This window comes from Cannabis sativa, chromosome 8, assembly GCF_029168945.1.
Source record: "Cannabis sativa cultivar Pink pepper isolate KNU-18-1 chromosome 8, ASM2916894v1, whole genome shotgun sequence".
NCBI classification, from domain to species: domain Eukaryota; kingdom Viridiplantae; phylum Streptophyta; class Magnoliopsida; order Rosales; family Cannabaceae; genus Cannabis; species Cannabis sativa.
Genome location: NC_083608.1, coordinates 17,889,187 through 17,900,117, shown reverse-complemented (window position 1 = coordinate 17,900,117; position 10,931 = coordinate 17,889,187). Strand labels below are relative to the sequence as shown.

The window sequence follows — 10,931 nt, the reverse complement described above, 5'->3', positions numbered from 1 at the left end:
CAATTTCAATTTGTTAGTGCATGTTTGGCATAATAACTAAAAAACAGTTTTTTGTTTTTAAAAACAGAAAATTATTTTTTGAAAACAATTTGGCTTGTTTGGCCATGTTTTTTGAAAACAGTTTTCAGAAAACAAAGTTACAAAAAACAAGAATTTTGAAAACAACAAAATGTTGTTTTCTGTTTTAAAAACCAATTCACTTTTAGTCAATATTGTTTTTAAAAAACACTAACCAAACATGACTTGTTTTTAAAAACTTCAAAAACTATTTTTTGTTCTCATTTCTAAACACAATTTTTTGAAAACAAAAAACAGAAAACAATACCAAACATGCTCTTAGATTTTTTGTTTTTCTTCTAAATATATATCTTTAAGTAAATATTTAAATTTAACAGAAGTGGTTAGTACTAATTAATTTATAAATATTAATATTATTTTATTTATTTATTTTTTTAATTTATCTTTATGATATGAATTATATAAAATTAATATTTAATTTAATTTCATGTAAGAATATGGTATGGTATGGTATCTATTTATTCCACATGTCGAAAAGGCATACCAACAATCCTTTTCCTCGCCGAGACCTTTGCCACAAAAGACGCTTATCAAAATTATGTACAATCTAATCTACAACCTCAACATATGCATATATCTAAATTCTTTTCAAACGACACAATAATTCCTACTATTTTTTTTTTTTGTTTTTTTTTTTTTTTTTTTTTGTGTCGGCTCATCTAGTTTCTTAAAGACAATGATTTTTTTTTTCATATTAATTTAGTTTAAACCTTTGTAAAAACTTGACAAGTCTTGCTTCATGTTTGAATAGAAGAAAGTCGTCTTCTAAGTTTCTGATATCATGATCAGATTCAATCTTCATGTGAATCACGTGTGAAGATTTTTGTTAGAAAGACAGAGAGAGAGACCAAATTAGCTTGATTTCTCTTTAGTGGTCCCTAAGAGAAGTGGGGGGGCCTCTTTATGTTGGCTAACTACCATTCATATGTTATATTATTGTTTCCTTAGATTCTATTTCTCATGTTCACCCAAATACTTGTACTAATTAAGTAGAAGATGATCATGAAGTTTCTTAGAGCAATGGCCGGTGTGAGTGTGACACAACTTCACTTGAAGTAAAACTAACAACCCTTTTCAGCACACAAGGAAAAGAAGAAAAAAAAAATACTTAAGTAGGAATTGATTGAGAAATCTCAGGAATACATGAGCACAATGCATAAGGTAAATGACTCACATAACCAGTGTTCCAAGAAAATTGTTACAACTTACAGCAAAGGCAAACAGTTGCTTTTTCTTTTTCCTTCTCTCAAAAGTTAAAGATACATAAATATATATTCTAAAAAAACAAAAATTAAGGTTTTTTCGTTTCTAAATCTATAACTATCGAAGGTCGTTCTTTTTTCTGACCTTCACTGAACCATTGTCTTGGTCGGGATCAGTGATATGATTTTGAGTATTTTAGTCTTGTCTCTGTGACATGACTTTGAGTGTTAAGTCTTGTCTGTGTGACATGGTTTTGAGTATTTTAGTCTTGTCTATGTGACATTATTTTAATTTGCTTTGTTTCGTTGTTGGTTCTTTGTTTTCAATGACTCGCCATCAAATCGTTGTTAGTAGTTGAGAGTAACAAGTTTTTTGTGACTGAATGAGTTCTTAGTAGTAGTGCAGTTACATACCTTTAACAATAGTTGAGTGCTCAAACTAAGAGATTAAACCTGTTGCAATAGTTTCTACTATTGTGTGTTTTGAGCAGTGAATGAAGTAGACTATAGGTGTTCATAAGGTTAATTGTAATGCTGCAATCTTTTTTATTTGATTTATTTTAATTTTTTTGTAAAACGATCTAAGAATTAAGCGATTGATTATTTGGTTCGTTTTTCTAATTCTAATCTTGGTTGTATCTCCAACAATGTCTTGATTAGATTCTAAGTAATTATTTTAACTAATTGCTATTAATAAAATTCCATAATTTATTAAAAAGAAAAAAGATATATAATTGAAGAGTATAAATGATGCAAGTAAATTTTGCTAAATAACCTGAGGTAAAGTCGTAAAGAGCATAACATAAGAAAGAGGTGAAATTTGTTGTAGTATTTTTATGTTGATGAAACTTCCATGTTAACTATGTTGATATAGCTTATTCCCATTGTCATCATATTGTTGATTCAATTCTTCTAGTGATCATTCTACTCATATATAGTATTCTTTTTCAACCTAGAAATGAGAACAAAATATTCTATATTAGCAAAAGCATTACCTAGTTCAAGCCGAACCAACCTCAAGGAAAGAAAGAAACCCACATCAATAGAAAATTACCCAATAACATTCTTACTTCGTTATTTATTTAAGAAATTAAATGATTAGTTAAGTCAATAAATGCATAGTTGGAGGCAATTCTAATGATGAATATATAGCAAGGAATACCAGGCCACCACCATATCTTAGAGCTTGTCATTGATATTACCCTCTCTACAACAATACATGAAAGAAACAATAAAAGGTCACTACAAGTGTAATGAACATCCTCCAACACAAGCTCCTAAGCTAGACATATCCGGCTCTTATGCTTAAACTAAGCTTTGACAAACCGATTCCACTTCGAGATTTCGATACTCAAGCATCCACATAGCTTCAACCACGTGAGGGTCAAGGGTGGCATTCAGAAGTTAGCAGAGGACCTCGAGAATATCTCCTCTTGCATTACGCAGCACAGTCCTTATTTTTGTTTAATTAAATTTTTCAATAAAAAGAGGTAAAATTTGGTGATGATCAAAGAGGTACGGTCTGATAAAATAAAAGTTCAGAGTACAAAAATACTATTAATATCAGCGTCGACATTAACATTCACCCAAACAGCAAAAGGAGCCTGTAAACAGCACCTTGTGTGAGATTGTTAGTATTACTAACTCTCAATTCTGATATGTCATGAAAACAAAGAAGCTAAAAGAAACATAACATTTCAAGAAGCAAGTAGCTCAATCTGAGATTCTGGCTCTTGACTTTAGGTAGAATTCTTGAAAGAATGAATTTCTGGTTAGCTTTAAATAGGAATGTTACAAGGAAAGGAAGCGAGATAAAGGCAATTAAGCACAACAAAGAGAATGACTTGTCTTTTTTTTTCTCACTGAAGACTATAAAGTAGTGTGTATAAGGACAACTTCTAGTACATGAGGCTGAGATACAGAGGTGGAAGTTGTTGGAGTGCATACTCTTAAATAAAGCACATAACATTTTCTATTAAGTCCCCTGTTTCATTATGTTGAAACTTATTTCATGTTTTGTTTGGATTCATCCTAACCAGTTAAAAAGGATTGATTCAGCTTCTGATCTCGCCCCTCACAGCAAACTGTAGCTCAAAATCGAATATTTCAGCTCTTACAGAGTGCTTCTAAAGAATAAGTTATTGTATTTCCATTGATAGTAATGTTTACAAGTCTATGCCTTACATATATAAAAGTTTACTATGTCCTGCAATTGCACTAAAATAAATGTCCACTAGTTGGAAATATGTCACTTATTAATCATATAACAATGAGCTGGAGATTATGGGAGTGAAATAATATATATATTATATATATGCAAATATGCAAATGATTTTTCCAGTGCTTTGGTAATTTCGTACTTTCTATTTCAACCATTACTATCAAAATTTTAACAGCAAGAACAGAGAAAAATGAACATGATTCATTCCAAATTCCAATAGTGAAAGTTCATGAAGAAGTAAAATTTATTAAAAAAGAATTACAGTAAACTGTGACGAAAGAAGTACTTATCAGAAGCTTGCGGGACTGTCATCCAATTGTTTCTCATCTTCTATATCTACCTCCAAGATTTCCTGAAAATCAAAAACAAAACAAAACCCAGATGCCATTATCACATAATTCAGCACTTTCCATAAACAAAAATCAAAATTTAAAAGAATTAATAGTAGAATTAACTCACAGGAATTCTCTGCTTGAGATAATTACCCAGTCTAGCAACAACAGTGCTACGTTTATGCCAAAACCGACCCTTGAGACTAATCTTCACAAAGGGTCCATCCAATTCAGCCAGATCAACTTGCCCTGAAAAACCAACCCATATAATCAAAAACCACCAAAGCAAATCTTATCTTTCTTTTTTGGGGCATTTGACAAAAGTAACATACAAGAAAAAGGGTCACCTGTAATGCCAACTGAATCGTCAAAGAGCTGCGAAAGCTCGACTCGGGCTTCGGCCAGAACATGCCTCACGTTGTCCTCGGTCAGGTCCAGTGGTTGCTGAGGCTGCGGAAGAGCTGCGGCTGATACAGGTCTCACTCTTGTACGACATGTTGTTGGTGGTGGTGGTGGTGGCATTCTAGTCCTCTTCCTCGGCTTCGGCCATTGCTGGAGGAGGCCACACTTGACCGGTTTCAGAGTTTGGAGTTTGTTGAGTTGATGAGAGCTACAGCTAAGTGCCACTGATGGGATTGTCCAAGAACGAAGATGAATCACTACCTCTACCCCCATCGTCTGAGCCTTTAATCCGTGTATCAAAAGTTGTGGACAGGAATGGATAAGAGTTTAAAGACCTCTTTATCTTTTAATGGGCACAGTTTTTGAATTGTTTTCCATCTTTTGATTTTGCTTGGCTATAAATTTTGTTGCTACAGAATTTGAAGTTTATGTTTTCATTTATCACTCTTTCGTTTTCTTTATGCTAATTTCAGTAGTTGGTGCCTCTTACTTACCCTCTTTTCCTTCTTTTCGAATTGGTGTGAGCTTCTTCTATGTTAGAATATAATTTCAAATATTATGCAAAATGATTACTGCCCAACTTGGTTTTTAAGAGTTCAGAAGAAAATTTCACAAGAAATAAAAATAGAAAAGCATTTGATATATGCAAGAACTTATTCAACATAAATATTAAGTTTTTGTCATTTGTGTAGTGCTACAATGATGCATGCAGAAAATCTGGACAAGTGCCATTTCATCGCATTTATTTTGAGAAATTCACTCAAAATTCACAAAAATTAACTTAAAGACATTTGACAAACAAAATTAGATTACACCTTTCTAATGACACTCATATGAAACAGGCAATAATGTAAAAAAAACTCCTCTTTATATGGCTGAGAAGTACTCTTTGCTGCCCTTGGGGTCTGGCTTCATGGACTTCTCCCCAGGCTTCCATCCAGCAGGGCAAACCTCATCTGGATTCTCCTGCACATACTGCAAGGCCTGCAGAAACCGAACTCAAGCAACATGAGTAAGCAATAGAATATACATATATATATATAATAACAACTGCTCTAAGTATATTATATATAGTATGTATAGAAAAAGGAGAAACTAGATCTCTGAATGCATTACCTGCAACGTTCTCTTTGTCTCATCAACACTGCGGCCAATGGCAAGATTGTTAATTGTAGAGTGTTGAATTACGCCTTCCTTGTCAATAATGAAGAGTCCTCTCAATGCAACACCCTGACACAGAAAAAGAAGATTGCTAAGTAATGTATATAATCACATTCTACAGCTAAAACATGTGAAATCCTCCATATGTGTATGCTCAAACAAGTCTTGAAACTAGTCGATTAAACAATGTGGTATATTTCTTTTGCTAAAACCATCAAGCCATAATAAATACAGTCTAATGGTCAACTCAAGCAGACAGAAAAGATAAGCACTGACGTTCATGTGTGTTGATGGGGGAATGTCTTCTTTTGCACAAGGAAAAGACAGTGTGCCTTCAAATTTTAAAGAGCTTAGAAAATAATTTTCACATTGTAAGCAAATTAGGTCCCGGCTAACACAGGGAAGATAAACATCTAGAAAAGTCCGGGGAGAAGAGGTTTAAAAATGAGTACTACATGAATGACAGTAAAATGTTTTATTACTGTAAACATGTTCATCCTTCCTTTATGAGATTTCAACAGAACTAAGAAATTATACATACCTGATCAGGAATCAACACACCATACGATTTTGAAATAGATTTGGTAACATCAGAGACAAGTGGATAGTTCAAATCACCAAGACCGCCTGACTTTCTGTCTGTTTGTACCCAAGCAAGATGTGAAAACTGCATAACATGATAAAATACTAAATTTGGTTTCACAAATATGAAGAGATCTAAAGCTATCGTATTTGAAAATAAAAGAAACCATTTTTTACTTACCACACTGTCCACAGAAACACCCAAAATTTCTGTGTTTATAGCCTCAAACTCTGCATGGCGGTCACTGAAAGCAGTAATCTCTGCAAAAATGGATTAAGTCACAAAGAAGAGTATATTATTGAGCATCAATATGCCTGAAATGCCAAATTAAAATTGTTTATTGTCCAAATAAAAAAATTGTTTATTGTCAACAAACCTGTAGGACAAACGAATGTGAAGTCCAGAGGATAGAAGAAGAGAATAACATATTTCTTCCCAATATAATCAGAGAGTTTAACCTGATAAAAAAAGTTTAATTAGCACAATGCACAGCTTAAGTAAACAGAATGGCAACCAGTGTATTGGGAATGTTATGGCAATAGTTAGTTAAAAATGCATCTTCCATTTCATTTGGAATACAAAATTTACAATTTTAATTTTGAAAAAATTTGTATGTCCATTTCAAAAAAGAAAAAAATAATTGTTTGAGAAGAATAATTAGGTAATGACTTATAGGATTGAAACTCGTTATTACATAAGAATACAATAATAACTAGGAATGAAGCTTTAATTTTTACCAGTATAACTAGATAGATAAAAATAAAATATAAAGAAAAAAACTGGATAGATAATGTTAGAAGCCCCCTCTACATATGTGGTGGCAGTATTCAATGATGATAACCCACTCACGTGGTGAACAGATGATGATAATTGATAAATGATGTCTCAACATTACTCTATAAAAACACTTCGTTCCCAAATTAACATTTTCAACAAACCCATATACAATTAAAAATCTCAACAATCCCACACAAAATTAACAATGTACCTTGACGAATTCCTGGTCGAAAACAGCCTCGGCTTCAAAATCTGGAGCCACATTTCCCACTAGTGGTAGTTCGCTCTAAAAAAAACCCACATAAAAGAAAATTTCACAATTTAAGAGCATAAAATGCAAACAATTCGACTAAAATAAAGAAATCTAATCACCCAAAAAGGAAAAGCACACAAATTGGATAAAGAAAACATAGAAGAATGCAGACTTACAGAAGCCCTAACAACGAAGCTCTTTCTGGCATGAGAGGAGGAGGAGCGAGAGAGAGAAGATGACTTTGGGACCGCCGATTGAAAGGGTTTGCGGAGACCAACGAAGGATTTGGGAATGGAAAGAGATGGGGAAGCAAGGGAGGAAGAGGAGTAAGATTTAGGGTTTAAGGAGAAGAGAGCAGTGGAAGCTGCAGAACAAGCCATGTTGATTGAAGAGGAAAGGATAGAGTGAGTGAGTGAGGAATGAGTAATGAGGATAAAGTAGTGTGTGTGAGCTTTATGAATGAAAGATTGGTGCCCCAAGGGTTTTATGTCTCTAGCCTAACTGGCTCCATACATTTTGGGCCCCTTTCGCCAATGGGATTGGAATACCTAAATATTTTGAGAAAATTACATTATAGGAAAATTCACTCCCTTAAAATGGAGGCTAATCAGTAATTTTTCTTCCCGAACTTTGACATGTACTAAATCGTGCCCTTGAACTTTTTTGGCTGTTAAAAATTCCCCCTAAACTATTGAGATTGTTAAATTTAAGGACTTTTGTCTAATTTTAGTAAAAAAATTTAACATGGATGAAAGTTCAAGGGGCATGATTTAGTACATATCAAAGTTTGAGGGGCATGATTTCGTAAATATCAAAGTTTGGGGAGCAGGTTTAGTACATAAACAATCACTCAAATAATAAAATTGAATGAAATTAGACAAAAGTCCTTAAATTTAACAATCTCAATAGTTCGGGGGAATTTCTAACGGCCAAAAAAGTTCAGGGGCACAATTTATTACATGTCAAAGTTCAGGGGGAAAAATTACTAATTAGCCTAAAATGGATGCACCTATACATCATTATTTGTTTTAGTATCCGAAATAATTTTTTAGTTAATTTTTTTCTCATGGTTATATAAATTATAGTTATTTAAAACATTCTGTAAAATTTTAAGAAATTCGGTAAAATTTAACATGCTGAAAATTACGTTCAAACAATGTGTTGCATCCGTAACTATTTTATTTTATACGCGTGTAAAATAGGTTGTTTGAACATTACTTTTTATATTGTAAATTATTCTGAATTTTTTAAAATTTTGTAGATTATCTTAAATTGTTATAACATACATGAATATGAAAAAAAAAAATCAGACTCATTTTTTTTAAATGCTGAAACAAGTAGAAGGTGTATCGGTACATTCTTTTTAACGGGTGTATTATAGAATCACTCTACATTATATATTTACTTTTTATTTTTTATTTTATTTTATTACTCTTTAATTTATATTTAATTTTATAAATCATGTCTATTAAATTTTAATAAATTATGTGAGGTTTTATTTGATACTTTAATTATAAAAAAACATATTCTTTAATTAAAATTATTTTGAAGTTATATTTGGTTAATGTGTAATAAAAAATAGTAATTTTCAATTTATTTCAAAAAAAAAATGAATATCTTTATATATTAAAAGATAAACCCAATAATTAAACCCAAAAAATTAAACAATCTTTTAAATATTAATAATCTCTTTTTAAATTAAAAAAATTATCGTAGCCACATATCTCTCTAACAAACAGAATATTAATATTTTTTTTGATTTATTTTTTAAAAAAGAAAAATCTTCCGTTAACAAATAAACCCAATAATTAAACCTAAAAAATTAAACAATCTTTTAAATATTAATAATCTCTTTTTCAATTAAAAAAATCATCTTAGCCACATATCTCTCTAACAAACCTATCTTGGGAGAATATTAATATTTTTTTTTATTTATTTTTTTAAAAAGAAAAATCTTTATATATTAAAGTTAACCACACGTTATCTAATGTTTTCTCTGGATAAGCATAGGAAGCAGAAATACCACTTCTATCTTTGTGTGATTGCAGATATACCACTTCTGTCATTGACCCACTTTTTAGCTTTATAAATGGAGATGTTCATATAATATTAACACTTTACAGAATATTTATAGATATAAACTTACATTACAATGCTATGTTAAAAAAAGAACTAAATAGAATAATCTACCACTCCAATAATAAATTTATTTACAATTTTATAATTACACTAATATTATTTTTAATACATTATTAAATAATATTTCAAATATAAATATTTAATTTTTTCAAACAAAAAATTTGTAATCTTTAAAATAAAATACATTCAAAATCTTAAAAAGACTAAAATCTTAAATAAAACTAGCAATACGTGGCTCGACACGTACATTCACCTAGTTTACATAAAAGTACTTAAAATTATATTTTTTCTTATGTTTTGACTAATTTTTTTAGTTACATTTTTCTTAAGGAAATGTTTTCATGTTACAGCAATAAAGTATAATATAACAATAATGTAAAAATAAGTCATGTAATTATAAATTATTTTAAAAGTTAACATAAGACGAGAAAAAGATGAAATAGGAAAATGTATGCATTTAAGATATTAAAGAAAAAAGTTATTAATACTTGGTCAAATTATTTTTAACAATTAGATAAAAATAAGATGTAAAAATTCCTTGCTATATATATATAAAAAAAAAAAAAAAAAAAAATAAGATGTAAAAATTCCTAAAATTTATATTTGGTGTGATTAAGTTTATATAAATTGGGTGGATCTGTGATTATATAAAAGTTATGCTTTCTGTTTCTGTCACTAAATTTATTTAAGAAAAAGAAATATTATTTTTGAGAACACATTACTTTTCAACATTTTATTTATTTATTTATTTTTTCCTGTGACTAACTCTATACAAAAAGAAAAATACTCTTAAAGCTTAAAAAAACGTCTTGCCAGCTGGCATGGTCCATGTTTCTCTCTAAAAAATCTCTTTCGAAGGTTCCTGCGTCTGGTTTGTTTTTCTGTTTCCGAGTCGTGCGTCTTCATCGGTGGAGTATTGCGTCCGGTTTCTATATCCTCACCGGTTGTCAAAGGTTCAAGAAGGGTCGGATTGTTCACGTCGGTGGCGGAGTCTTGCGCTGGGATTTTTCTGTTCTGACGGGGACGGCTTCTGCGATTGGTACAGGTTCAACCGATTGGGTTATAGCATCTGTTTCTGCAGCGTTTTTTCTGCGTTTTTTCAGGTTCAACCGACTGTGTGCATTGGCGTTTTCATTGGTGGAGCAGGGTGTAGAGGGTGAAGGTTCTCTTGTCGAGTCTTATTCGTTTCTAGAATTTTCAGAGGTACGTATTGGGCTTGATATCTCTCGGTTTCTGGGGTATTTTTCTGGTTTTAATGGCTTCGTCTAGCATGGCCATGGAGGACATGGAAGATCAGTATGGTCATATCGAACTGGAGGATGAGGAAGAGTGTGGGTTCGAGATTGAGGATGACGTTGAAGAGACCACTCTGGTGGATGATCGTTGGTGTTTGGTGGGGAGGTTTTTGAACGCGAGATCGCTGGATTTTGAAGCCATGAAGCACACGTTGGCTGGATTGTGGAAACCGGGTAAAGGATTGTTTGTCAAGGAGTTGGGGTCGAATCTTTTCCTATTTCAGTTTTATCATGAGATCGATATCAAGCGTGTTATTAATGGCAGTCCTTGGACATTCAACCGGTTACCATTGATATTTGGTCGAGTTCCACGAGGTGGAGACCCGAAGTCTGTAAAACTTAACCAACTTGATATGTGGGTGCAGATTCACGGTCTTTCTACGGGGTTTATGACGGAAAAGATTGTCTCTACAGTTGCTAACTACATTGGATCATTTGTTGAATCGGATCCTAAGAACTATAATGGTCTTTGGCGGGATTATCTCCGT

General features: G+C 31.9%; 2 protein-coding genes across 2 annotated transcripts; both read right to left on the bottom strand.

The window, feature by feature from the left end:
- Positions 1 to 3,612: 3,612 nt before the first annotated feature.
- LOC115699462 (uncharacterized) lies at positions 3,613 to 4,745 on the bottom strand. Its single transcript, XM_030626885.2, has 3 exons — positions 4,181 to 4,745; positions 3,961 to 4,082; positions 3,613 to 3,853 (listed from the first exon to the last, which is right to left on the bottom strand). The coding sequence occupies exons 1-3, from the start codon at positions 4,506 to 4,508 to the stop codon at positions 3,791 to 3,793; spliced, it is 513 nt and encodes a 170-aa protein (XP_030482745.2). The 5' UTR covers positions 4,509 to 4,745; the 3' UTR covers positions 3,613 to 3,790.
- Positions 4,746 to 4,854: 109 nt separating this feature from the next.
- Positions 4,855 to 7,530, bottom strand: LOC115699460 (2-Cys peroxiredoxin BAS1, chloroplastic). Its single transcript, XM_030626884.2, has 7 exons — positions 7,186 to 7,530; positions 6,968 to 7,042; positions 6,356 to 6,437; positions 6,160 to 6,239; positions 5,938 to 6,063; positions 5,352 to 5,465; positions 4,855 to 5,219 (listed from the first exon to the last, which is right to left on the bottom strand). The coding sequence occupies exons 1-7, from the start codon at positions 7,387 to 7,389 to the stop codon at positions 5,103 to 5,105; spliced, it is 798 nt and encodes a 265-aa protein (XP_030482744.1). The 5' UTR covers positions 7,390 to 7,530; the 3' UTR covers positions 4,855 to 5,102.
- Positions 7,531 to 10,931: the final 3,401 nt, after the last annotated feature.

Excerpts from the sequence above, each read along its gene's own strand:
- LOC115699462 (XM_030626885.2), bottom strand. The coding sequence starts at position 4,508 with ATGGGGGTAGAGGTAGTGATTCATCTTCGTTCTTGGACAATCCCATCA. Across the intron at positions 4,083-4,180 it reads CGATTCAGTTGGCATTACAG|GGCAAGTTGATCTGGCTGAA; the intron begins GTGACCCTTTTT and ends TTGGTTTTTCAG. Across the intron at positions 3,854-3,960 it reads ATCTCAAGCAGAGAATTCCT|GAAATCTTGGAGGTAGATAT; the intron begins GTGAGTTAATTC and ends TTTGATTTTCAG.
- LOC115699460 (XM_030626884.2), bottom strand. The coding sequence starts at position 7,389 with ATGGCTTGTTCTGCAGCTTCCACTGCTCTCTTCTCCTTAAACCCTAAA. Across the intron at positions 6,438-6,967 it reads TCGACCAGGAATTCGTCAAG|GTTAAACTCTCTGATTATAT; the intron begins GTACATTGTTAA and ends TTTTTTTATCAG. Across the intron at positions 6,064-6,159 it reads GTGTTTCTGTGGACAGTGTG|TTTTCACATCTTGCTTGGGT; the intron begins GTAAGTAAAAAA and ends CATGTTATGCAG.